This window comes from Thunnus maccoyii, chromosome 18 (genome assembly GCF_910596095.1).
Source record: "Thunnus maccoyii chromosome 18, fThuMac1.1, whole genome shotgun sequence".
Lineage (NCBI taxonomy): Eukaryota > Metazoa > Chordata > Actinopteri > Scombriformes > Scombridae > Thunnus > Thunnus maccoyii.
The window spans coordinates 15,763,748-15,791,643 of NC_056550.1; the positions used below are offsets into that span (position 1 = coordinate 15,763,748).

At 40.6% G+C, this 27,896-nt stretch overlaps 1 protein-coding gene and 1 long non-coding RNA gene across 4 annotated transcripts; one reads left to right on the top strand and one right to left on the bottom strand.

Annotated features, from left to right (window-relative positions):
• Positions 1-272: 272 nt before the first annotated feature.
• Positions 273-899, bottom strand: LOC121883451. Its single transcript, XR_006092220.1, has 2 exons — positions 797-899; positions 273-552 (listed from the first exon to the last, which is right to left on the bottom strand). It is a non-coding gene; the product is annotated as an uncharacterized LOC121883451 (long non-coding RNA).
• abca3b (ATP-binding cassette, sub-family A (ABC1), member 3b) lies at positions 546-27,837 on the top strand. 3 transcript variants are annotated; one of them, XM_042391714.1, is made up of 31 exons: positions 546-674; positions 1,912-2,010; positions 4,787-5,033; positions 7,601-7,728; positions 8,930-9,095; positions 10,053-10,312; positions 10,399-10,515; positions 10,768-10,888; positions 12,295-12,468; positions 12,610-12,791; positions 14,487-14,633; positions 14,776-14,905; positions 15,003-15,157; positions 15,641-15,796; positions 15,904-16,114; positions 16,396-16,546; positions 16,981-17,079; positions 18,537-18,735; positions 18,888-19,194; positions 19,285-19,558; positions 19,967-20,171; positions 20,297-20,516; positions 20,831-20,989; positions 21,690-21,862; positions 22,966-23,100; positions 23,252-23,446; positions 23,600-23,787; positions 23,918-24,088; positions 24,246-24,442; positions 24,629-24,702; positions 25,374-27,837. In XM_042391714.1, exons 2-31 carry the CDS (start codon positions 1,957-1,959, stop codon positions 25,503-25,505), a joined length of 5,127 nt encoding a protein of 1,708 aa, XP_042247648.1. In that variant the 5' UTR covers positions 546-674; positions 1,912-1,956; the 3' UTR covers positions 25,506-27,837. The 3 variants fall into 3 exon arrangements, with proteins under 3 accessions (XP_042247648.1, XP_042247649.1, XP_042247650.1); XM_042391715.1 differs by lacking the exon at positions 546-674 and adding an exon at positions 830-917; XM_042391716.1 differs by lacking the exon at positions 546-674 and adding an exon at positions 1,070-1,290.
• The last annotated feature ends 59 nt before the right edge of the window (positions 27,838-27,896 follow it).

Below are 27,896 nucleotides of genomic sequence, written 5' to 3' on the forward strand. Positions count from 1 at the left end.
ATCACTTACATTGTAAGTGCATTATGAAGGGATCTTAAAGTAATCAGTGTGAATAGGAGGAATGATTATGGCAAGAAAAAACTATTTCAATGTTCATTTGGGCATCTGACTAATGTTTTAAGAAAGACTTGAAAATTTGTGAACCTGTTCTTTAAGCTCAAGAGTTCATCAATGTGTCTTCTTTCAGCAACTATCTACAGTGCAGTGATGGGACAATACTGCTACCAGAAATAGAAATCGTAATAACAAATGAATGAGTCACAACACAAAAGAATAATTCTACATTTATTGTTAATTTTTAGGCAGCTGCAGGACAATTGTGGCCATAAAGCCCAGCTGTGTAGATCACGTGACACTCTGCTCCAGTGAAGTCACGTGAGGTGTTTTGTTGACGGTTGTCCCTGCATTTTGCACGATGAATTCACTGGTTTATCCGGCGGCTGGTGCAATGTCATCGCCACGCTAGCAGGCAGCAAACTGGAGGGTAAAAACCTTGACTGGGCTGCAGACGGCCTGAGCTTCGCTAATGCTAGCCGGACCTGCATAGTGTGTCTGTGAAGGAAGAAGCCCCGCAGTGATGGTTTTGTTATCGGATTAATACAAAAAAAGGAGGAATTGTTTTTACCCCGAGGAGGAGGGACCACAGCTCGTGAAGTTCATGCTGCTTTTTTAAGGTAATTTGACATTTTTTGTGCGATAAAACACGGCTGAGTGAATTCAGTTTAGATGTCTAGTGATTCAGAGAGTGTTAAATGAAGTCATGTCGGTGAGTCAGCACATAATATATGAGATATACCTCGCTTTGTCCCTCAGCTCCATCATTAGCATTCATCAGAATCCTTAGGGATTGACGAGCAGGTCGATTGTCCAATCAGGAAGGCCAGAAGATTTTGCTGGACCAATCACAGAGGAGAAAGGTTAATAGGGGAAAAGGTTCACGTCGTTAATGGCTTACTTTATGTTTATTGTTTGCTAGAACATATTAATAGAGAAACGGTCGCTGTAAATGGGTAGCACATGATTTTGTGAATTCATTTACACGGATAATGCAGTAAACTACCCCTGATATATCATGAAAGGGATGTATCCTTTCTGAGATGAATGGCAATAGTGTGAAATTCAAATAGTCTCAGCATGACTAGTTTTTATCAGATTTATTTACGCGTGTGGTATGCTGTGAAATGGGACTCCATTAAGGCAAAAAAGTGCTATGATTCTCTCATGAGGCAAACCTGGTCCCTGCAACTTTAACAGTTCATCTTTATTGATCGCCTTGTGTTGACTGTATATGTGAGTATCTGCAAATGTGACAATGTTGGCAAAAGTTCACATTTTGTTGTTTATAAGCTTTCATTGCCTTGAAAGAGGTCAAAGACATTGACCATCCTATAGTAATTTTAACAAAGGAGAAAAAAAAGAGTCTCAGTTAGCTTGTCCAACTGGTTAGGCATGTGAATGTCAACTGCCTGTTTTTTTTTTTTTTTATATATGTATATTTTGCTCATTTGCCTGTGGTTTTCTGTTCAGGCAAATGTCATCTGTCATCAGTCCTGGAAATGAGTTCAGTTTTCTAACTGAACTCATTTCCAAGACTGATGACTCCTCTTTACTGTCACATGTTAGTACCTGCTTCGCTGTGTTAGGATTCCCAGGGTGAAAATAATTTCCCCACTTTTAAATAACTTTGTGTACACATACATATGATACTGCTCATTGCTCAATTTCACTTCTCTTTTTTCTGTTTTGTCAAGTTATTGTTGAATAGAAACTGAGATCAGAAACCATTTCAGCCACCGCTGCTGGTTGAAGCTGTTTCAAACAAACTTCCATAATAAACATTTCAGTGATGCAATTATACATATAAACCTAACCTGATACTAAAAGATGTCTCTCTCTTTTTTTGTCCCCCAGCCACTGTAGAAGGCTGACTGGACTGTGTCCTGTGTACTGCTCAAAATGGCTATTATGCGACAATTTGGATTACTGGTTTGGAAAAACTATCTTCAGCAGGTGAGTTGGAGGACTTTGAACTTACAGCCAGCCTACATGTGCCCTTATTACGTGGTGACATTGTGTACAACTGTGAATTGTCAGAGGTAGCTGGGTTTACAAAGCAGAGGCCTGTATGACAGTATTTGTTAAGTTATAGACTTATGTGACATCGTAAATACAGTAAACTGACTAACATCGTTTTCTACAAATGATGATGTTAGCCAGCGTCTTGGAAACTGTTTGGCCCCAGTCATATCAGTATGCCTGTACCTTGTTGTAGTTTCAAGCTCTAGCTGGGTAAACACGTTGGTAGCTGTCACATGCTTTTCCTAGCCTTATATTGCTGTGTGCAGTGAAAATCCTCATCTACACTTAGTTATTTTGTTGCTTTAAAACTTAATTTTAATTGTTGTGACACAGATCATGAGACTTCATCATGAGACAGGCCTCATAACAATCAGATTTTGTGTTGTGTAACTGTATGCTGTTTGTCTACCTTTTCAACTGTTGGCCAACATGTTAAGCAGGTTAAGCACCTTGATGATATCTCAAAATCCCAAAGAAAAACATGCTTTCCTACAGCAACGGTTCACTCACGACTAACACTATAGTATCGTTCATAGAACACCATATCATCAGATTCGGGGGCTGTGTTCAGTTTACAGAAGATAAGAAAGAATTTTTACAGTGAACATTGCCTGATTTCCACAGGCGTAGAAAATTGGCACATTTCGTGCTGTGTGTTTCTCTGAATGGCTGCTTGCTTAGAGTTGAACTCTTAATATCAGTTGATTGTTGCACAATGCTGCAAACATTCAGAAAAGGATCAGGCTGCCTGCTTCATGGCATGTGTGGTGAGACGTTGTTGCTCCACCACTGTTTATCCACTCTCTGCCACTCTAGTTGATCTTGTCTTGAGACTGTAGAGACTCCATTTGGACCAAGCGGGAAGAAATACTGTGCATCATAGTGTTGCTTTTCCCTCTTGGCTGCAGAACACAGGCATAGAGTGCATGTTAATCACTTAATCTGCACAAACAAATGTTATTTATTGTCACGTTTCATTTCAGCAGGAAACTGTGGATATTGTAATTCAGGATTGTAAAAGCCTGCTATAAAAACTGCTGTTGGCACAGGCCTTGTTTTTCTAGGCTATCTTGTTTTTTGGTGTTATCCCTATTCGACTACTGGCTATAAACATTAATGATATCATTGGAATTGCTCTTTGAAGTACAACTGCATTTAGCCAAATGCAAGCAAAATTAAAGGCAGACTAAACTATATTATAATCAGGGAAAACATCTGTATTGCAATATTATACATGGCCTCCTCACTTAGAAAAAACCTTTTTAAAGAAATATTTGAGCTAACCTTCTTATTTCCTCCACAAAAGCAGGTTAAGTCTAATCAGTTGACAAGGTTAATGATTTCTAGTTGTTGTTTTTACTAAATGACATACTGTCTGGCTATGCTTTACACAATTACTGTACTGTTGTTTTGTGCTGTGCGCAAGTGTTGGTAGCCAGTGCACTATTTCCTGTATATCAGAGTCCACATAGGCTGTGTCCCACTGGCAACAGCAGCACCATGCCTGAGCATGGCCTCCTGGATAGTGAGGCTGTAGTGCACACACAATGTTTTCTTGTGTTTTTTCAGCAGCTACTACTGTAGTAAACCAAAAACAACCAGATGTGGTGATTAAAAACTGAAGATGTGATCTAATCTTAGCAATCATAGCATACATAGCAAACATGTAATGGCTTGAGAGGTCTTGTATACCATTGCTGGGTATTGTTCCAAATGTTATGATACTGGTACCAGTATCATACCTGAGTTCTAGTATCTGCAAAAAAGCTATGCTAATTTTGACGCATTTCTTTCTGAGCATAGACATATTTTCAAAAAAAAAAAAAAAATCTTACATGCATCAATATTCAAGAACTTGAACTACTTTATCTAAACTTAACAGCTTTGTTATTTTAAAGCAGGGAAACTCTGATTAAAGTAGACTTGATTAAGAGTCTGAGCAAGCATCTAGTTCTAACTGAACAGCATAACAGCTCTGTGGTGCTTTGGGCGCTATCTCATCAGTACTCAAAAAGTATTCCGACTTGATTAGCAGCCTTGCACTAAATTGTACTGTTCAAATGTGATCATAACACCAAATGAATTTATACATGAACTTTTTTGCCTACAAAGGGGAAAGGTAGTCTATTTTCTTGCACCTTTCTCGACTAGTGTCGAAAGGTTGATGGTCTAATATTGGGTCCCTTCGTAGATTGACTGTGTAATGTCCTGAAACTGTCTAAGTCACTTTATACTCCAATCACTCAACCGGAGGAGGCGGTTACATAAATTATGCTTTGTTTCAACTGTCTGTGAAATCCTCTTGTTTCAAATCTGAGTTGTGTGAAAGAATAAATTGATGCCCAGACCCCATCTGGACTAAAAATGTTTTGTAGTTAGCATTTTCATAACACATTTAAATGTTTGAAACAGGGTTGCGTTTGCTTTCCAACACTACTCAGAATTCATGCTCACCTGTGGCTGAAATATGGAGGCATTTATTAATTTACATTATATTCTGCCAAGCACAGCATAGCTTCTTCATCTCAATATCATCTCTTAGATATGCTTCATATTCATTGATAATTCACCCCATTGTACTCATATTCCCTCAAAACCTCAATACCTTTTTCATCATTTTTGATGCTATCTGCTATCTCTTTTCATCCTACTTTATGTACATCTATGAAACAGACAGCCACTAATCTCTCTGTTTCTGCTCTTCCAGAAACGTCAAATCTTGGTTACTCTGGTGGAGATTGTCCTGCCACTGCTTTTCTCCGGCATCCTCATCGTGCTGCGTCAGAAGGTGCCTTTTACAGACTACCCAAATGCAACAGTCTATGAGAGCTACCCTGTCGACAAACTACCCAAGGCCTTCATGAAACAATATCAGCTGGCCTATGTGCCCGGCAACTCCAGTGTTGTGCGTCAGGTTGCAGAGGATGTGCGAGGCAGCCTGTCCCTCTCCTCAGGTGGGTAGTAGCTGGGCAGGAAACGGGCAGAAGGTTCACTACAACAATGCTGACTTGTTTAAAAAGCTCTTGAAGGCCCTTATCCATCAGACAGCCTGTGTGTTGTGTTAATATGGCTCTTCTCTGAATGTAATTACCTAAAACTAAAATCATTTGCTCACTGTATGCTAAAGTAATGCATATCAGTAATGTAATATATTTAACCAGCCCGTCTCTTGTGATACATTGGGCCTCATGCAAGAACCACTTGTACAAACAGATTTGTTCTTAAGAGTCATGTACAAGTGATATAAGAACATTTAACAATTTTCTCATACTAGAATTTTCTCTTAGGGACGAACAAAATTTACAAGTGTTCTGTTGAATCCAACTTGGATCACTCGTACAAGTGAACCTCACAGAAAAAAGTATGAATTTTAGGATAAAAATAAGAATATGTTCTTGCATGAAGCCCGTCATCTCTTTTACAAGGGAGAAAATGGCAGTGTGCATTAGGTGTCACAATAAAAAAATAATTTACAACAATCACATTCAACACAAAAGAACAGGATCAGAGAAATATGAGAGATAAAACTTGACTATTCAAAACAATTACATTCCTCATTAAACATTTTTATAATGTGATGCTTGAATGCCTGACATGAGGGCAGCATTTTCAGATTATCTGGGTTTATCTAGTAAAATTTTCCAAGCCCAGGGTGCATAATATGAAAATGCAGTTTTACCAGGTTCAGAGCAGACTATAGGGATACTGATCCTCCATCTGGATGATCTGGAGAAACAATTACTACAGCCTTGACAGCCATTTGTAGTTCAGGACAGACCTGGGATTACTGGTTCCTCAAGAAATGGGCGTCAGGAGAGTAAACAGGCCGCACCCTTCTCTCATGTCAGCCGGGAGTTTAGATAGGGAAAGAAATGCAGCTCACACACACTTTAGCATGTTGTTCTGCTCTGTCAGGACACATACACTCCATCTCATTAATTCACACCCTCAGAAACACCTTCTCTTTAGGACCGGCCATTCACATAAACATTTAGACAGTCTGACTGACAGGCTGTTTACATATTTGTTTACTTTACACATTGACAGACAATCATCAGAGGTTGACAGCAGAGGTGTAGCAGTAGGTAGACAGAGCTGTGTAACTGCAGGTTGTCCCATACACACATGAGATCCCAGCTCAGCCATTAATGAATAATTTAGCTGCTCTCAGCATTCAGAGGGGAAGGTGGAAGTGGAATGATTGAGGCTGAGTTTTAATATGTCATGCACACACAGAGGACCACCAAAATGTGACCTTAATGTTCTGTCACTTTAAAAAAAAGCTTTGCAGCGTTTCAAATGTCACAGTTTCACATATTAGAATAACAATGATGTTGAACTAAGAGCACTGAAAAGACTGAAAACACATTTGTGGTGTTGTCACAGCTTGTTTATGTTATGCACTATTGTGAAATTAGATTTCCTTTATTGTGTAACCTCAAAATCTTTCTAAGAGTTGCCTTGTCATCTGACACATGTTCATTTTTTCTTGCACAGCAATTCAAGAATAAGGTTACATCTTTTTTTTTTTTTTCATTTTCAGTTAATCTAGATTTGATTGATTGAATAAAATAATGACATTCTCATCACAGGTCACATTTGAGAAGCTTCAGTGAGAAAGTGTTTTATATTTTCACTTAAAGGAGTAGTTTGACATTTTTTGTAATTACACTTCCTGGTGGTGAAGTAGATGAGAAATGATTGATGATTGACATTTTGAAATTATTGATACCATTCTCATGTCTTGAAGGTAAATAAAAGGCTTCAGTCAACAGCCAGTTAGCTTAGTTTAGTACAAAGACTGTAAACAGGGAGAAACAGCTACCAGCACCTCTAAAGCTCACTAAATAAGACCCTTTGTCTCGTTTGTGTAATCCGTGTAAAAACGGCCTTGACCTGTTTCCCTCTCTGTGTCTCCATGCATATGTTTATTTTATGAAACTGACCCAGATTTAACCCTGGGACCCGTTATTTAACACAGACGCCCTTTGCAAGACCCAGAATACCTGCATATTTACTTGATAAGTGGAATAGAAAAAAGACCATTGCAAAATCCAGCTCTGGAAAAGAAAGAACTCTAATCAAAAGTGAAAAGAAAACCAAATCTTTTTTTATCTAGTTTTGTATTGTCGGGTGTTTCCATTCAGTTTGATATAGAGTGGGGTTTTTCAAGCTGTCTTGTATTTGTGATGTGGTCTTTTGTGTGTTTCAGCTTCGTATCTCTTCCCTTTTTGGTATAATCTACAGCAGCATCTGTGTCAGTAAATGGCCGACATTTTGAAGTACACATTCATCTCTTTGACCTGTTGTATTGATAATTTTGGCCATAGAATTCAGTATGCTGACAGCGTCTCAACCAACTTCCTGTCTGTCAGTGAGCTCCAAGGTCGGGGCAATGAGACAAGCATGAAAACAGACGTACGTGAGATGAATTCGACACCACAGCTAATTTAATGGTCTTTGTATCTGTGTATGTGTGTTTCTGTGTGTGTGTGTGTGTGGGTGCGTGTTTCTTTTCCAGTGCGTGGCTTTGAGACAGAGGAGCAGTTTGACGACTATGTGAGAAATGACCCTCAGTCAGGAAGGCTGTTGGCTGCTGTGGTGTTTGAGCACCCCTTCAACCATGATGATGAACCTCTGCCCCTTAAGGTATAAGGCTGGATACACACACTGTCACACACTGTAGCAGGTAGATGGTTGATTCTAAGTGCAACTGCAGTGCATTGTGTTATTGTCTTGTAATTGCACAGGGACACTGCAGAATCTGGACACAACATGTGTTTTTCTGTATTTTAACAGAGGAGAGAAAGGCATAAGCATTTGAAAGGGTTGTAAAACATACTGTCTATGTTTATTGGTTTTTCCATCTAAAAATCAAACCTCGGATTAGCCTGAGATATGGGAACATAAAGAGTTTTTGAAATTTCAACCGGCAAAAAAAAAAAATCAAAATGTCAGCTGTTCCCTTTTTTGTTTTTCCTACATCATGACCTAGTGACCCGTGTTTTACTGATCTAAATGTGGAACAGTTTAAGAAGGAATGAGTCAGTACATTTACGGTATGCGTTACCAGTAAAACTGGTTCAGCCACTTTGCTCTGCTGCCTGAAACTCTGTTTGTTTACCTGCAAAATGAAACATTTTTTAGCCGGCTTGGCGTTAAAAGAGCGTAGAAGCAAAAGTCTTACCAAACAAGCTCATGTTCTGGTCAGTTTTTATTACAAAGCACTATAGTACATACTAATAAATAATTAAAAAAACCCTAGAAATTACACTTATCCTCCTGTGTAGCCAGAAATAACGGACTGAGAGCAGATTAATTCACAGGTTTGTACTGTGTGACTCCATATGGGAAAAGCTTTATCTGGATGTGAGGGAAAATTCTGTTAGACTTAACAGGTTTGACTGTCCAAAGCTCACTGAACTACAAGGGAGAGAAAGATGTATTCACACATTTTAGGGTGACTCATCTCCCCATTTTTATAACCACATTTCTATTCACTCTTATTCTATGTGCCTGCATCCCTCTGTCTCTCTCAAATCAATTCAGCTCAACTTTATTGTCCTTGTTGCTGCCAGATACATAAAACCATAAACATGGATACAGAGTAGGTGATAAAACAAAGACAAAAGCGATTCTTCATGTCTCTCTTTGGTTTTACTTCTCCCCCTCTGCTCTCTATATTTCATTCCCATAGATCAGGCATTCACATGCTTATTAACACATGACCTCTTTTTTTGTTTTTTAACAGAAACCATGGAGACCGAGCCTGACACGTCTCTGCTTATCGTAGTTTTGTTCAGTCAACCAATTCAGTTTCTTTTTTTCTGTTTCTTTCTCTCGCATACAGGTGAGCTACCACCTACGTTTCACCTTTACCCCGCGCAACGCCCCTGCCAAGGAGAGGTCAGAGCTGAATCCGAACAGCGACCTGGACTGGCACACGCTCAGCCTCTTTCCCCTTTTTCAGCTGCCGGGGCCGAGGGAGCAGTATGACAAGGAGGGGGGCACGCCAGGTGAGAATCCCTCCTCCTTCTCTCTGATCCTCCTTCCCTTTGTTTCTCTTTATCTGTCTCTCTCTCTCTCTTTTTCTTTCTCTGTTTTTCTGTGTCACTTTTGTAATGCAACTCATCCTGTGTGCATTTAGGGTTCTAAACCCCCTTAATATTCTTAAAAACCTCACATTTTTTGAGGAGTTATTCATTAGGCATTGGTCCTTTAAAACACCACAAAACAATATCAAACAGTTTGTGTTTTTCTGCTTAGACAGGTATTATGATTGATGCAAAGCACTTAATTTCCACAGTCTCTAGAGCGAGGGCCCTCTCTTCAGGCTATGTTTCCATGGCAACCATGTCCTTGCACATCTTTGGCATTATCAGTGTTAATCTAGTTTTGGCAGGATACTGTGTGCCCTCGCATCATTCCTGGGGCATTTATGAGGTGTCAGGCACCGTTCGGGAATCATCAAATGCTCTTAACTTTATCTTCACATTTGTCCCTCTGGTTGTTTGATGTGTCAGCTTTAAATGATGTGATGATGATGAATTGGAGTGTAGAGAATACAGCGTTCTGCTGGCCCCCATCGGGCCCAAACCTTTTTTCATAATGAAGTTCCAAAGTTGATTGCGACTATAATGAGAGCGAGAGACATACTCCAAAAGATGAAGTCATCCTGAAAGCATAATAGAATCGACAAGCTTTTAGCGTCACATGAATATGGATTTCCAACCTCCACATGCATAATAACTCATGACTGCAGCTCCACTTGTTCCTCAAGGACTCTTACCCATTTTCATTTCATGTTAACTTTTAGAGGGAAGTTAGAAGGACTGTTCCTCATGGGAACAGGTCACTTTGGTCACACTTTGGTCACACTTTGGTCACACTTTGGTCACACTTTTAGTTGATGCTAATGAAATTGCTGTATTAACAAATTCTTCTCAGTGTTAATATTTCATTTCTCTTCACAGGTTATTTCCGAGAGGGCTTTCTGGCGGTGCAGCATGCAGTGGACCGAGCCATCATGCGCTCTTACAACAGAACTGCTGCTGCCTCTCTGCTGGGACAGACCAGAGTGGTCCTGTCCCGGTTTCCTTACCCTGCCTTTATATACGACGTCTTCATCCTGGCCATTCAGAACCAACTGCCCTTACTACTGGTGCTCAGCTTCACCTACACGTCCCTCAGCATAGTCCGAGCCGTGGTGCAGGAGAAGGAAAGGAAGCTCAAGGTATGTCTTTGTGTCTCTGTAGGAAGGTGTTTTCAAAAAACTGTCAAGGCTGTTTGTTTACCTTTTGCTCTCTTTGTGCATCTCAGGAGTACATGAGGATGATGGGTCTCAGCAACTGGCTCCACTGGAGTGCCTGGTTCCTCATGTTCTTCCTTTTCCTCTCCATCTCAGTCTTTTTTGTCACACTGCTCCTCTGTATCCAGGTGAGTGAGCGTTATGAATCATAATTTGTTACCTACATTCCCGTGTGTAATGCCTTTGCCAAGCAAAAAGCAACACAATATCATTATCTATAGTAATATTTAGTATAAATAAATGCAATATGTATTTATTCAATGTAGAAATGTCTTGCTAAGCGTTTAGCTTTCAAAACAGTACTAGGTACAATATGACTTATTTAGCAGCAAGTCAGACCTGAGCGCTGACTGGAACTATTTGTTTTTTAATTGTTGTAGGTGAGCCCTAACGGAGCAGTGCTGAGCTACAGCGACCCCACCCTGGTCTTTGTCTTCCTGCTCGCCTTCACCGTGGCCACCATCAACTTCAGCTTCATGATCAGTGCCTTCTTTTCACGAGGTGTGTGTTTCTGTGTGCGCATTCGTGTGTTCCTGTATGAGCTTTGTTCACGCTTTTCTGACTACACCCTCCTGCCCAATTTTGCTGAAATGCACAGTATGTTCAAGAGTATCTACTGCAATCGGTGCTCCTCTTAACTGGTCTAAAAGCATAAAAACAGTCTGCACAAAGAGGATTAGTGCTCTTGACTAGTCAAAGCTATATACTATATGCTTGTACACAACAATCACATGACATAACCTGCGTGGATTAACTATGAGAGTGTAAATATTCAGCTCATGTGATTAGTGATAAGTCTGTATAGGTTGTTGGTGTTGTATGGAGCCACGTTTTGGTGAAGAGAAATGTTTTGTTCACTTTAAAAGTTAGAAAGTTAGCTTTTTCCATTTTCAGATGTGGGAAATGAATCCTGTCCGGCCTGATCAACACAGACAATAAAGACAAATATTTAAATTCCTTTTTTATGTTCCTCTTCTCTCTCCCTCTTCACACCCTTATTTAGAGCTTTTCACTCAAACCAGCATCCATCTCCCTTCCAACTTTCCCAACAAAGTTGCTCAGATTGCACACAAATACTTATTCACCAGCCATGCTCTCAAGTTAATGTTGTTGGCTTTTTTCAAATACAATAATAAGAAAACTGAATTTGATTATGATGATGCCTTAAAAGCCTTTTGTCCACAGGGACCCAAGTAGAAGAGAAAAGAGACTTAAAAAGCCTTCAGTGACATTAAACATAGATATAAACTTGCTAAGACACAAAGATCATCATGTAATGCCACCCAGGTTGTTTACAAATGATGATTTTTAGATGGAGGAGGAAAGAGGCTGAGATGAGGGGCATTTATAGAAAATAGGCCAAATCATGGGAAAGGATCCTTCAGTGCTCTCCTTGGCCATTTTTGTGTGCGCAGCTGTCTGGATACTTCTTCCCACCCACTGATGTACTTTTTAGAAACAGATAATGACACTTAATCAATACATGTTCCACGCAGGCTCAAAATGTCACAGTGTCTGCTACAAGTGCTTTTCTGAGAGATCTTGTCATACAGCTCAGAAATGGCAGCAGCCCTGAAAGTCTCTTATTCTCCTCATCCACAGCACTCAAATTTCTTCCCCACTTTCTCCCCCATTTCTCATTTGGCCTCCTTAATGATTCATCTGGACAACACTCACAGCAAAAGGAGTTCTCTTCTCATATTAATTTCCCTCTGTCAGCTCTAGCTTAGGTCTACAAATGCATGCGTGTGTGTTTGCTATGACAACAAACAATATACAAGAGCTGTGATTGCACTCTTTAATTCACTATTTTTGTGTCAGATCTCAAATTATTGAAGGCTACATGAGCCTGGCTATTGTTTGGCATCCCGTCAACCTCTTACACTTTTTTTTCCTTCTGATTTCAGCCAATGTGGCGGCAGCAGCGGGTGGCTTCATCTATTTCATGAGCTACCTGCCTTATTTGTTCCTGTGGCCTCGCTACGACTTACTCAGCCATGCCCAGAAGGTTTCCGCCTGCCTTATCTCCAACGTGGCCATGGCCATGGGAGCTCAGCTTATAGGAATGTTTGAAGGCAAAGGTGAGCCTGGAGGTTTCAGTTAAAGCGAATTTTGTCATATACAGCACATAAATTTGGAACTATTTTTTTGTTCCTGTGTGTATGTCCTTTAAAACAGTGACTTCTAAGGTTCATTTCGGTCTTTTTTTTTTTCATTTGCAGGCACAGGAATTCAGTGGTCTAACATGTTTGATTCTGTGACGGTCGATGATGACTTCTCCGTGGCTCAGGTGCTGGGCTTGCTGCTGTTTGACTCTGTCCTGTACGGGCTGGTAGCCTGGTACATGGAGGCAGTTTTTCCTGGAGAGTATGGAGTGCCTCTACCATCCTACTTCTTCATACTGGTACGCTTCAGAGCTAAGCAGCTCACACATGCACAGACCCCCACACACACTCCACCCTCAATTGAGAAAAAGAAAACAAATACAGATGCATTAGTGGGATATACAGTAAGTATGAACAGATAATGCAGTCAAAACAGATTTGAGTATGTCAGATAATTGCTAGCAGTAGAAGTGCAGCCATTTTTATTCCATAAGCTCCTCACATTTCATCTAGTCCTTACATTAGGCAGTAGCCTTTGTGTCGGATACTCAGACCACATACATAAAAGGATCTTTACCTACTTCTAGGATATTCCCTCTGTCTGTTCCCTCTATTATTTAGCTTTTAAAATATGAAATACTGTTGGTACACTAGATAAATTCGGAAGCTGTGTGCGAATAAAATCAACAGTTGGTCATTTTAATCTCCTTTCCCAGTAGCATACAGTATAATCTGTTTTCACATGTCTGGATCTTTCACATTGGATTAACATACTGTATTGTCCAGGTTCACCACATTTTTTTTCAATGTATCTTGTAACATTTAAACTATATCAATTAATTATTTAATATTCTCTTAATATATAGTACATATACATCGGAAATATACTTATTAGTTTTTGGTATAGATATTCACTTGAAAGTTGTTCCCCTTTGGCTTTCCAATACATTCTCACTGGTGTTTGGCCTTTCAGACTTGTGGGGAATGTGGTGTTTATAATAATCTAAAAAAAGAATTTTTGATAAAGTAGTTAACCCATGGTTTTGTATAAATATTTGCATGACTATTCATAGTTTGGTGGAGAAACCACTAGTAACAGGTATGCTGCAATCGCCAACCATTTAAGACAGAACGTCTTTTGAAAATAATGATAAGGATACAGATATAGACAGCTTTTTAAAATGTTTTTAAAAGTGGAAGACATATCAACACATACTCGCTCATTCACCTAGCGAGGGATATGATACTTAGTACTACAAGTGCAGTAAAAAGGACATGACCCCATACCAGCTTCTCAGCTGTGAGCACTGCCAATTGTGTTTGCTTCTACATTGTAAAAGGGGCTCTGACACAGTGACAGCAGAGAGGATTGAGAACGTGAGGCCACGACTCGACGGCCAGAGGAAGTCTTCGAGTTCAGCTAACTGGAATAACAGGAAATGTCTGACTCTGTCCAGCCAACACAAATGAGGGTTATCTTTATAACGACTATGGACGATCACGAAATGGCGTGCTGTTACACTCACACAAAAATAAACTCTTGCTAACCCATTTCCCAGGAGTCAGGAATTCAAGAGACTGCCAGCAGGGTGTGGATTAAATGTTGACGCACTTTACTCTGGGTCCATTGTGTGTGTGGGTGTGAGATGCTGTTTCTGCAGCGTAGAAAGTGGAGGTTTGACTCTGATTCCTAGGAAGGGAACCAAAGGGAGGTTTGATCAGGAAACTCTCCCCTCCAATGTAGAGTGTATATGGACAATGTTACTGTCGGCCTACTCTGCCTTTCTTGTGTTTTGACGTATGACCGTGTTCCTCAGCATCCTTTGTTGCTTCCTGTAATTATCGTGCTTCATTCATTATGGACGTGATGGGTTTTTACTGTAAAGCAACACCTGGAGATCCGTTGAATTGCTTGAATTGTTAAGAAGCTTTTTAACTAAGGCCATTTTCACCTCTATCTGTCCCTCACTTTATTCCTGTCTTCACACCTGCAGCCCTCATATTGGTGCAGCAGCCCTCGCATGGCTTTGGTGAATGAGAAGGAGGAAGAGGAGGATGCAGAAAAGGCTCTGAAAGGAGAGTTTATAGAGGCGGAGCCAGCTGGATTAGTCTCTGGGATCAAAATTAAACACCTTGCTAAGGTGAGCTTTAAAACACAACTTAAGTTATTGTAAAAGGGTGCAGGTGGTGGGAAAATTACCAAAAAATGCAATAATTATGCAACCCCCGCACCTATTCTGCATATATAATACATGTAAATGTTCTGGTGTATCCCCTTGACAGGAATTCAGATTGGGCAACAAGACTCGGCAGGCTGTGCGGGATCTTACACTGAACATGTTCGAGGGACAGATCACAGTCCTGCTAGGACACAACGGTGCTGGAAAGACCACTACGCTATCCATGCTAACAGGTGACCAGCTTAAACACACTGGCAAGCAAGCACACACACACACACACACATATACGCCACCTTAACGATACTAACCCACCTGCCTTTGTACTCGCAGGTCTGTTTCCCCCCACCAGCGGCAGGGCCTATATCAACGGCTACGACATCTGTCAGGACATGGCTCTGATCCGACGCAGTCTAGGACTTTGTCCCCAGCATGATGTACTGTTTGATAACCTTACAGTGAGAGAGCACTTGCTGTTCTATGCGCAGGTACACACATGAATATTTCTACTTACAGTCATGCCCTCATTAGTTAATTGTTCTCCTGCTAGTTCATTGTCTGAAGAGATGTTTTAAAAATGATTATTGAAAATGTATTGTGTGGTGTTCATTGTTCGTTTCCTGTACCAGTAAATTGAGCTTTAGTTTAACCTTTATTTGTCCAGTTTAGTATTGCTACAAGCATTCTCTGACTTTACTTTCTTTCTTTCTTGCTGTACTTGTACAAAAACGCTGTATCATCTGAGTTGCAAGTTCTGTCAGCTTACTATACTTTCTCAGTTCCTCTAAAACACTCAAAGAGTTCCTCTAAAAAAAAAATTGAAGAAAGTTCCCCACTCTAAGAACAAGATAGGTGCAGACACTCTCTGTCAGGCTTACAGCTTCATTCACATTAAGGTGAAGTAGAAGCTGGTAGTTTGGATGAGGGTATGGTGTATAGCTGCTCAGTGTGTTTATCTGCCTTATATCCAGCTGAAAGGCTACTCCAAAGACAAGATTCCAGATGAGGTGGACAGGATAATCCGTATCCTGAACCTTGAGGATAAGCGACAGGCTCGTTCCAAGACCCTCTCTGGTGGCATGAAGAGAAAACTCTCTATTGGCATTGCTCTCATTGGAGACTCCAAGGTCAGCATCACCATTATTTTTCCACTCTTGTTGCTTTTATACCCATGCACCTGTCCTTCCCCCACTTTAACCACCTCTCATCTCTTCCTAATTCTATCTATATCCAGGTGGTGATGTTAGATGAACCCACATCGGGTATGGACCCATCAGCACGACGGGCCACCTGGGACCTTCTGCAAGGGGAGAAGCGCGGTCGCACCATCCTGCTCACCACGCACTTTATGGACGAGGCTGACCTGCTTGGTGACCGTATCGCCATCATGGCAGGAGGAGAGCTGCAGTGCTGCGGGTCACCACTTTTCCTTAAGAACAAATATGGTGAGTGAAAATAAGAGTGAAGTGGAGAACAAGTACAAGAGGAACAAAAAGTACAGACTACAAGATGTCTTTCTCAGAAGGGCAGAATATGTTGTATGGGTAGTTAAAAGAGAGTGACCCTATCACAGAGCTACACAGTTGAATCTCCACCAAAGTTGGAAATCCAACAAATAGTTCACTGTTGTTGAACTACATATTTGCAGGAATGGGGGAAACAGAATAACAATACATGATTATCTATGATTAATTATACATGCCTGTTCCTTTCCTCTGCTCATCAGGTGCTGGCTACCACATGGTGATAGTAAAGGATGCCCTTTGTAATGTGTCCGAAATCACCCGCCTTGTTCACATGTATGTTCCTAATGCCACACTTGAGAACAGTGCTGGGGCTGAGCTCTCTTACATCCTGCCCAAAGAAAGCACCAGCAGGTGAGTCAGTCTGGTCTTTGTGCATGCATGGAGTACTCACAATAACAGTGGAAATTATGAGGCGGCCTAGTTGTCATAACAACCATTATTCAGAAATAACCCCTGCTGAACTGCGAACAAAATTTCTCTCACTTTTTTTTTTATTTTTAAGGTTATTTCTGTCTTTATAACCATCTCTCCTGTTTTAGCTTGTTTTATGTTTTTTTTATATACTGAAAATCAATATTTTTTTTCCTCCTACAAATAGGAATTTGACTTCACAGTGACGCTTACTGCTGTACTATGTTTAGAATCATGGCAGAACTAATGGCACAACAGATGTGATGAGTGACATTTGGCAGCTTCACATTCATCATGAGCTCATGTTGTAATACTGAGTGATCCCACTGTGATGTCATGTGTTTTCCTGATGCACTTTGTGTTTTTTTTCTCAGGTTTGAGCTTCTGTTTGCTGAGCTGGAGATGAACAGAGATGAATTAGGAATTGCCAGCTATGGAGCTTCGGTAACCACTATGGAAGAGGTTTTCCTCAGGTAAGAATAAGACATGGGGGAATGTGATAGTGTTTCTAATTATCTGAATCAGGGAGCAACTCTCCTCCTGCTTGGCTCATTTTCAATTAAGCAGCAATTTCAGGCAATGTACCACCAGATATTATTGTAATGTACAAGGCAAGACATTTTAATGCAATATAAAAAAAGTAGATTTCATATACTATTCAAGTTAGTAAAAGCCTGTTTATAGTAGTTCTGCAATTATGCATCTATTTTGGAATTTGTGGAACTTTAAAACGGAACCATACACAAATGTAAAAAGATCAATGTTCAGTTTTGTCTACATGCATACCATAGACTGCACAGCCTATGATGGAAACAGATGCTTTGGCAGATATGCCTGCCTTCTTTCCTTTACTCGCACATCTCAGTCCCTGCTGCCTGCTGCTTACTGAGCAGTTATCTCTGCTTCCCCATGGACTCAATATGTGTATCTGTGGCAACAAGCACGAGTGACTCCTCTGCAGACGACTAACACTGCATGCTATTTCAGCTAGCACAAGTGTACAACACTGTAATTGGCGCTGCCAAGAATGTTTGTCTCACAGGCCTCATTACTTACAAGGCATACTGAGAGTCCATCAGTGTGCTCTGGCCTTATTACACTATTTATACACAGAACATCAAACATGACACCAGGAGAAGCTGCTGTGGTGCTCCCTTCTGGTAATACTTTACTGCCAAGTAAAACCACATTTGTGTTATGTAGTAATGCTGCTACTGTTAATGCTTCTTTATGTGCTTCTTGTTTCCACTATAATACCAAATTAGATACTATATATATATATATATATATATATATATATATATTTTCCAGAGATCTAAAATAGCTTTGTTGCACTTTTCTCATCCGGAGTTGTCACAGTTTTGGAGGTATACTGTCATAGAAAAAAATCTTTTCTCTGGAATCTTATTTTCTTTTCCTTTTCTTTCATGTTTTCTAATATGTAAGAGGTGTAAATAGGATATGCTGAAGAACTTGCAGATAGATAGATGTAACTAGGTTCACAAAGGCACACTGTATCTTGGGAGATGAAGGTGTTTAATGTAGTTTGATCTGCCCTCCCATGTGTGTGCCTTGATTGGATGGATTCACTGATAATTGAATTGTAAGGCCCAGAAATAGGTTTATTTGCAAGAAGGGCTGCCTTCCATCACCTCACTGAGCTGCTGAATGAAGAGTAAGAATGGATGCATGTGCACAGCAAGTGACACAAAAGAGCTGCTGTAGATCTGGTTTTATTTATATGCATTTTGGAGACGTTCTGCTTCCTGAAATTCATCATAATGTTAAATGGCATTTTATAAACATTATTTGAATAATATGCCATCAATGGTGGTTGGATGATCAAATTTGAAAACTTAGCATTTAAGACTCCATTTTGTACTGTTTTCAGTAAGGTGTTGGATAACTGTAGATTAATTTGTGTGTTCAGAGTGGGAAAGCTGGTGGATTCTAGTTTGGACATCCAGGCTATCCAACTGCCCGCCCTGCAGTACCAACATGAGAGACGCTCCCATGATTGGACCACAGATGATGCCAGCAGCATCAGCGGCATGACCGATGTCACTGACTTCACAGATAGTGGCACACTCATCTCAGAGGACTGCTCCAACATCAAGCTGAACACCGGGGTGAGATGAGAAGATGTAAACTGATGCTTGTCATGTAGAGAAGGGGCGTAAATGGACGTGGTCCATAATGTGCAACAGTGTGTCTCTGTTATTGGATTCAATGTTTTCCTGCATATCATTCATACTGATCATTCACACTTTTCACTCCACAGGTCAGACTACACCTGCAACAGTTTTATGCCATGTTCCTGAAGAGGGCGCTGTACAGCTGGAGAAACTGGAAGGTGATGGTGGCTCAGTTCCTCGTTCCTTTGGTCTTCACTGTTGTGGCCTTAGTTGTGGCACGCACCTTTCCCAATCACCAGAATGCTCCTCAGCTGAAGCTAGCACTCAGTCGTTATGGTCCCACCAAGGTCCCTGTGGCTGTGCAGCCTGGGGCGGGTCCCTTGGCCTCCGCCCTGGCAAATACATACAGTTCCCAGCTCGTTGCCCAGCTAGGCCAGCTCATCAACATTACAGGTAAGCATAGTGAGAAAGACAAAGTCCTGGCTTGATTGCTTAGGTGAGTATTTACTGACCATATGTCCGTTTTCTCCTCCTCTCCGTCAGACTTTACTGATTACATCCTGACTCAGGCAGACGAGGAAGGTGGCAGCTTTAATGAACGCTGTGTGGTGGGCGCCGCTTTCCGTGGCAGCAGCAGACAGTTTGCAGAAGCAACAGCCTACTTCAACAATGAGGGTTACCATACACCTGCCACGGCCCTCATGATGGTGGACAACGCTCTGTTCAAACTTCTAGCAGGGCTGAACGCTTCCATCCAGACGGGCAATTACCCCATGCCACGCAACCTGTCTGAGAACGCCCACAGCCAGCTCACAGAGTGAGTGGAAGGACTTGCAGGGGAGCATTTGGCTTGAATCCAGAATTTAAAAACATTGAGTAGATAGAGGTACTGTAGTTTGGGGAGAAAAGAGTTAGGAGAGATTGTAGTAGTAGAAGTAAACAGAGAAGAGTGCTAACATGACTTTTGGGCAAGCACCATTACAAGGAACAGACTTCTATAATGAAAAAATAGTGTAGTTTTCCAAGGAATCGCTGTCAATTTGGAGATCAAAATATGTTCTGAAGGAGGAAAGTGTTTCCTGTCTCTCAGTTGTTTTGCATCTCTGTCTTACTATCTCTTCACCCTTCCTTTGCACATTTTTGTTCACTTTTCGCCTGTCATCAACCCCTTTTCAACTCCTTTTTTTGGTCTCATAACCACATCACTCTCGTCTTCCTTCTCTAGGAGCAAGACAGGCTTTGTCATCGCCATCAACCTGATGTATGGTATGGCCTCCCTGTCCAGCACCTTCGCCCTGCTGCTTGTTACAGAGTCCTCTATCAAGTCCAAGCATGTGCAGCAGGTCAGCGGCGTCTACCTGTCAAACTTCTGGTTTTCTGCCCTGCTGTGGGACCTGGTCAACTTCCTGCTGCCCTGTCTCCTCATGCTGGTTAGTAAGACATCTGACACTGCTTGTTGGGATTAGGATTATGATCTCATCTGTGTGGATGGATATTTATACTAATGCATTGTGGCACTTCAGTCTCACATTTTAAACCGTTTTTTTGCTCTCAGGTGGTATTCCAGGCTTTCGGAGTCAAGGCTTTTGTAGAGGACAACCACCTGGTAGATGTGTTGTTGTTGCTGCTGCTGTATGGCTGGGCTGTTGTGCCTCTTATGTACCTGCTCAGCTTCCTCTTCTCCACTGCTGCCACTGCTTACACTCGCCTCACCATCTTCAACATGATCTCTGGCACAGCCACCTTTCTGGCTGTCATCATCATGACCATCCCAGGTGAGAAGAGACACTGGCAGCCAACATTGGCCAGACATCTAAAGTGTCTCAAACTACATGCATGTTTTAGGTGTTTGAAAAGTCAAACAATATTCATGTGCAGTTAAATACATCTTGAGTGCACAGTGCGTGGAAGGCACATAGAGAATTCGGTTCAGTTATCAGCATCAGTGCTTCTGGCTTTGCTGTGTCCCTCATCAGGATGGGAGGCTAGTGAGGGATCATGTTCTAGCAATCTACTGAAATGAACTTGTGAAGCTCATTACTGTCAGATGAAAAAAAAAAAAACGCTGTCTTATGAATTCCCTCTCCAGATTTGAACCTGCTGAACATGTCTCGCTTACTGGATAAGGTGTTCCTGATCTTCCCGAACTATTGCCTCGGCATGTCCTTCAGCCAGTTCTACCAGAACTATGAATTCATCTCGTTTTGCACCTCCAGCCCTTTGAGCCAGGCATTCTGCAAGTACTTAAGTAAGTACTGCCTTAATGTGCCTTCAGAGAATGAAGAGGTAATTGCTTTTGCTGTAGAGGTGTCATAGTGCATTATTTTAGTTATAAAACAATATGAATGGGATTCACTACCTAAATTTACCAGTTACATTGTGATGGATATGTGAAATAGGAGATGTATGATGAGTCATAATGGGGGTGGCAGTAATACAGATGAATTAGAATGATAGTGCTAGTTCATTTTTATAGAGACAATGATTTGAATCCTTATTTGAAGGATAAATAGGATCATTATTGCTATAACGTTCTTGATTTCTCCACACAAGCAAAAGTTGTATTTTGTGCTGCAATTTCACTGTGGTTTCCAGAAAACAGGGTCCTCTTGTGACAAGGACAGCTCAACAAATACTTTGGTAATGGAAAGTAAAGATGAAAATGGTGGGAAAAATACAAATGAGATGTAATATGCACCAGATTCCTCAACATAATTTTAAAAATCACAATAAACCATTTAACTACAGACTGTTTAGGCTGCAAATAGTTTTTTCATGATCAAGTTTTCACTCAGCGTTTTGTATTATCGTTTTTTAAATAAAGTCCAATTACCCTGTTTTTAATCACCAAAATAAAGACTATTTAATATCACAGATCTCTTGTGTAACTCCTGCATACTTATGCTCTTGATTTATTTTAACATAACTTAATGTTTCTTTGGTTCTAGACATCACATATCAAACAAACTACTTCTCGATGTCGGAGCCTGGTGTGGGACGATTCCTCGTGGCCTTTTCAGTGCAGGGTGTAGTCTACATTGTTTTGCTGTTCGTCATTGAGCTGCAGTGTGTCCGCACTCTCCGGCGACTCTTCACCACCCTGTGCAGAAGACGTAAACAGGTATAGATTGTGGGAGCGGTGAACGGGGCACTGTGTCTCTTTCCCTTCTTTTTTACTGGCAGAATGGAAACTTTCCATTTTCATCAGACATTTTAGCAACCACAGCTTGCACTGTGTAGGAGGTCTCACTGGGAAACTATTTTCGAAGTGTGGTTAAATATATTCAGACTGAGGCCTATAAAAAAGGAAATCTCTAAAGATGACTTGAATACTGGTTGTAGATCCAAAAAATGAACCGTCTTCGATAACGCAGATTTGTTAAAATGTACATGGAATACACAAAATGGTGTGAACAGGAAAGGAAACTTTAACTCTGTAGTAACTTACAATCACAGTTAGAAACACTGCTATGAGGGCGGCTCATATTAGGCTGAATGCCAGCTGGCAACATTTTTTATTAATAAGAGTTCTAGCAATTAGCATTGATTTGTGAGTTTTCAAAGCAACATGAGACTTCCTGTAAAGAAGCCAAATCATCAAGTGCATCTGTCAACAAATGGGCAAAGTGATTTATACCAAGCATTTTGTATGTCACACCTTTTTATATAGCAAAATCATAATCCCAGCTGCAATATATCAGGAAGTAGAAGCAACAAGGTCTGCTTTCATCAACAATGACATTAAAGAATAGCAGAAGACTGAAACCCCTCCAAGGGATTTAAGAAAACACATCTGCGGAAATGTCGAAAATTACAGTTTCCACAGATGTTATTAATAAGAGTTCTAGCAATTAGCACTTTGATTTGTGAGTTTTCAAAGCAACATGAGACTTCCTGTAAAGAAGCCAAATCATCAAGTGCATCTGTCAACAAATGGGCAAAGTGATTTATACCAAGCATTTTGTATGTCACACCTTTTTATATAGCAAAATCATAATCCCAGCTGCAATACATCAGGAAGTAGAAGCAACAAGGTCTGCTTTCATCAACAATGACATTAAAGAATAGCAGAAGACTGAAACCCCTCCAAGGGATTTAAGAAAACACATCTGCGGAAATGTCGAAAATTACAGTTTCCACAGATGTCTTACTTTTTTGTGGTTGATATTTTCTGTCATACATTTCCATCTTACTTATTGGGGTGTGTGTGTGTGTGTGTGTTAGTTACCTCTAATAGAGGATGCAGCGCTGCTTCCAGAGGACAGAGATGTGGCAGAAGAGAGGAAGAGGGTTCTGGAGTGCCAGCCGATGGTGGAGTCCATGGTTGGCAGCCCCCTCATTCTACAAGAGCTCAGCAAGGTATGTAACACAGGGCTATTTTTTCTTGTATCTATGAGGTCTGAATGTTTTCTGAGGTACTGAATGCCTCAGTGTTGAAATATGTGTGTTGTTTGTGTCTCTGTGAGATATGCCAAGGTGGTAGAGACTCATTGTTATCTTTCCTTCTCAGGTGTACAGCAGTGGGGAGAATCTTCTGGCTGTGGACAGGCTGTCTCTCGCTGTGGGGAAAGGAGAGTGTTTTGGCCTCTTGGGCTTTAATGGAGCAGGAAAGACCACTACCTTTAAGATGCTGACTGGCGATGAGAGCGTGACCTCCGGGGATGCCTACATTGATGGATACAGCATCTTAAGGGACATTAAGAAGGTAGGTGCAGAGGGAGATGGAGGGATTTCTATAAATTCAAAGATGAATCAATGGCTCAGCTTTAGGATTTTAATTGAGTCAATCTTTAATGTCCTGCTACACTGCTTTCAACACACAGAGATTTGAAAGGGAACATTTATCTCTGCATTGCAGGTGCAGCAACGCATTGGCTACTGTCCTCAGTTTGACGCCGTGTTGGACCACATGACAGGAAGAGAAACTTTGAGCATGTATGCCAGGCTTAGAGGAATACCAGAGAAGTATGTGTCCGGCTGTGTCGAGAACGTCCTGAGGTCACTGCTGTTGGAGCCTCATGCTGATAAACTTGTCCGCAGCTACAGGTAGATAAAATATAAAATTACTCGCATTTCTCTCTGTTTTGTGCCATACACTTCACATATTAGCCTGAATAATAGTGTGTTTTGTTGAGCAAGTGTGTGTAAAATGATATGTCACCATAAACATATGCAGTGGCGGTAACAAGAGGAAGCTGAGTGCAGGCATGGCTCTGATTGGCGGGCCTCCAGTCATCTTCCTGGATGAGCCTTCGACTGGGATGGACCCTGTGGCCAGAAGACTACTGTGGGATGCTGTTACACGCACACGGGAGTCTGGCAAGGCCATTATCATAACTTCCCATAGGTGAGTTTTATAATACGTCTTGAATGTCAGGTTGACAGATGCTTACCTGTGAATCTAGACTACATTCAGCCTAAAAAGGATGTATTACTGCTTCTTGATAAATAAAAGCCAAAGATGCACAGATTCAGTTTCCTATTCTGATATTTTCCCTCATCAGTATGGAGGAGTGCGAGGCCCTGTGTACCAGGCTGGCAGTGATGGTCAATGGTCAATTCAAGTGCCTCGGGAGCCCGCAACACCTGAAGAGCAAGTTTGGCAGTGGCTACACCCTGCTGGCTAAAGTTCATATAGACACTGAGGTGGAGGACAGCGACCTGCAGCTTTTTAAAGACTTTATCGAAAGCACCTTTCCAGGTTAACATTTAACATTTACAATGGTATCTATAAAGATAAACACAGCTATGAAAAAGATTGAAATTGGTCTTTTTGATCTTTATTTGGTGCAGGATCTAGTGGTTGTCCTGTGCTTACTTGAATAACTTCTGCTGTTTTAAAGGTTAACAAAGAAGATTTAACTATGGGATTTTTCTCTCACCACAGGAAGTCAACTAAAGGACGAACACCAGGGAATGGTGCACTATCATTTGACTGACAAAACACTTACCTGGGCCCAGGTACAGTAACTGATTTACCATTGACAGTTGATTTAAAAAAACAAACAAGAAAAAACAAAAACCTCTCCAATGTTTGGTCAATACAGTACAGAGAAATGCATCCCTGCACTCATGCTGTGTTAGACCTCCCTCTAGTGGGCAAAATGGTTCTGTGGCTTACTTAAGTGGTACATAGTACCACTGTAAACAGCCTGAGTTACAATTTTACAACCTCAAAAAAGTGATTTATCTTGGAAGTAACATGTCATTCATCTGGATCAAATGTTTTCATAGAACCAACCACAGACGTTTGACATTTGAATGGCAAGAGCAGGCGATCTGTGATTAAAAAAATGCCTTTATACTTTTTAATTAATGTTGTGTTAGGGTCTAATGTTGCTTGGAGGGTCATTTGACATGCTCACAGCAATGGCATGGTAGTATAGTCATGGTTTATAATTCAAAATGTCCTAAATGACACTGAAAAGCCATCTTTTAAGAAGGAAATGGGTATGAAAAAAGATGCAGAGTAGCTGTCTGTGTAAGATAGGTATATTTATTTTCAATGTTCAAAAAATGCATATTCGAGCTTTAAATTGTGATCTTGGTACAAAGCCGTGGTTAACACCAGCAATACATTCACATCACACTTCTCTATGTTCTCTCCCACCCTATTTTCCACTCCCACAAAGGTGTTTGGCACTTTGGAGGCAGCCAAAGAGAAATACCGCATTGAAGACTACTGTGTGAGCCAGATATCACTGGAGCAAGTGTTCCTCAGCTTTGCCCAGTTCCAGCACTGCACAGAGAGCAGGAGGAAGTAAGAGGAGTGAGGAAACCGTCCATCCATTGTCCATTTTTTTACAGTGTCTGTGTATGACCAGTGTACATGGACTTGCCTGAGTTACACAGCAGGTACTGTACACAGGCTGGGTTAGAGCGCGGTCCTCTGGCCGTCCAGCTCCATTTTTACCTTGACCACCAACACAAACACACACACTGGGCCAGTCCACAAACATCAACTTCAGCATTTCTACTACTGTATCATGTCTCTTTGTTGGGTCACTCATGCCGTTGTTATTGTTGTTGTGGTGTGACGAGAAAGTGGGTAAACTGGGGATTATGACATTGAGGGATTGAGGTGGGATTGAACTCTGTGCTGCACCTTTTTAGTGAGGTCAAAGACAATGACACCACTCATTAGATACTACCACTACTCTGAATTGTGTGTGACAGGGTTAATTTGTGTGCGTGTGTGTGTGTGTGTGTGCACTTATGTGTGTACAGCTTGTCCTTTTTGTTATTTATGACTTTATTTTATGACTTGATTATGTTTCCAAGGATTTGTGCTTTTTTTTGTGATCATCAATCATCACAAGAGAATTTGATATGTTTCTGAAATTGTTGCACACCTTTGCGCCTTATCTAACTAATGAAGGTTCTCGTTTCTTTATATCGCCCTATACAAAATGCCTGGTTATCCTTAAGAGCCTCTTAATGTTGTTGCCAGATGTAAATAATGTGACGTGTCCATGGTACTAAAAACCACTTACTCATTGAGGCCAGAGCAGAACATTTACTCATTTAAAGACTGTTTTGGGCACATTAATGATTGCATGAAGAAAATACGATTTAGAGAGTGCATGATACTGGAAGAGCAGAGAGCTGCTAGCAAACACTTGAAGACTGTCATTATTAAGGATTAATCCTCAGAGTACTTTTAGGCCAGTCTGAGTACATATAATCCGCCTCCATTGTTCAGCTGGTGTGAACTAATGATTCTTTGCACCTCACCTGTTTTTGCTGCTAAACAAGTTACAGCAACAGGTGTGTTACCATGTGGATATCCGGCCATTATAGTTTACATGGGAGATATTTACTAGAAAGATGTTTGATAGTTTTCAAATGCTGTTGCAGTGAAATTGGAGGTTTTGACTTGAAAGCAAATTGTACTAGACTGTATGTGATTGACTTTGACTTCGAACAGCAAGACTGCAATGACCTTTTCAGGTGTTTTTAGTACAAAAATGTTTTGTTTTCTTTCCTGCAGCTATGCATTTCGCATGGTACACCTGTGTGTATGTGTGACAGAGAGAGCGAGTATAAGAGAATAGCAACATATGATTCCTGAATTCATCCACACTATACTGAAACAGTGCTATGATCATTCTTAAATATTAAAACTAAGAGATTGTGAATGTGCAGTGGACAAACTGCACCGCTTTGTCATATTTAACATAGAGCTGCTCCTTCAGAGAATGTCAGGAAACGCAATAAAAAGGCCCAATAATAGTATGGATAGTAAAACTTCAGTTAGTCCTCTGCTTAAAACTAGATGCCTTGTTCTGAAGAAGAATGATCAGCACATTGTTTGTCCTCTTTGTCCATTTTTTTGTCCATTTATCACATTCCCAAAGCCTTTTTTTTGTACTTGTAAGAACTTGTAAAAAGATTTATGTATTCTGTAGGAATATTTCAAATGACATTTGATGTTTCCCCAAAACAAATCCCACAGATATTGACGAGAAATATATTCTCAGTCTCCTGCTTTTCATCAATGTTAGAGATCAATATTATAATCTGAGATGAATTAACATCCTACTCTAAAAAAATCACTCTTGACTTCTCAGAAGTGAGATGAATGTATTTACTGTCTTACACATAAGCAAAAAGCACTCATGTTAATCAACTTTATGAACAGCTTGATATGTTTTGCAGCGCTTTCTTTAGTGGATGACAAAATATTCCATCATGTGTATGTGAGTGTGTGTGTGTGTGTGTGTGCGTGTGTGCGTGAAAAGTAGAGGCTGACATTCCAGAAAGACACTGATATTGTATGTGGCTTATTTGTCTTTAAAGGGTTTAACCTCTTAATTTTGACTTTTGTGACATTTGTTTGTATATTTGCACAATTCATGTCTCATTACATGTACGACTTGAATTAACTGCAATGTTAAATAAGTGGTTTGAGAAAATTGGAGAGGTCTGCGCTGCTGATATTGAAGGACTGAGTACGATGAAATACAGTGTATCATATTTAAAAAGGGAATTTACATCAATGTAACTGTGTACTGTACTGTACCATGCAACTGACCTTGTCAACTGTATATGTATCGTTATTCTTTTTAAATTAAATAATGCTCTATGCAAATGGAAGCAATCGCCTTTGTCTGATGTAATTTTTCCAGCAAACATTTTATTTACATACATAGATA

Bases quoted from the DNA above. Each gene is read 5' to 3' on its own strand.
- abca3b (XM_042391714.1), top strand. From the start codon at position 1,957: ATGGCTATTATGCGACAATTTGGATTACTGGTTTGGAAAAACTATCTT. The intron at 14,634-14,775 runs GTGAGCTTTAAA...TCCCCTTGACAG, and splicing joins AAATTAAACACCTTGCTAAG to GAATTCAGATTGGGCAACAA. The intron at 20,990-21,689 runs GTAAGTACTGCC...CTTTGGTTCTAG, and splicing joins GGCATTCTGCAAGTACTTAA to ACATCACATATCAAACAAAC.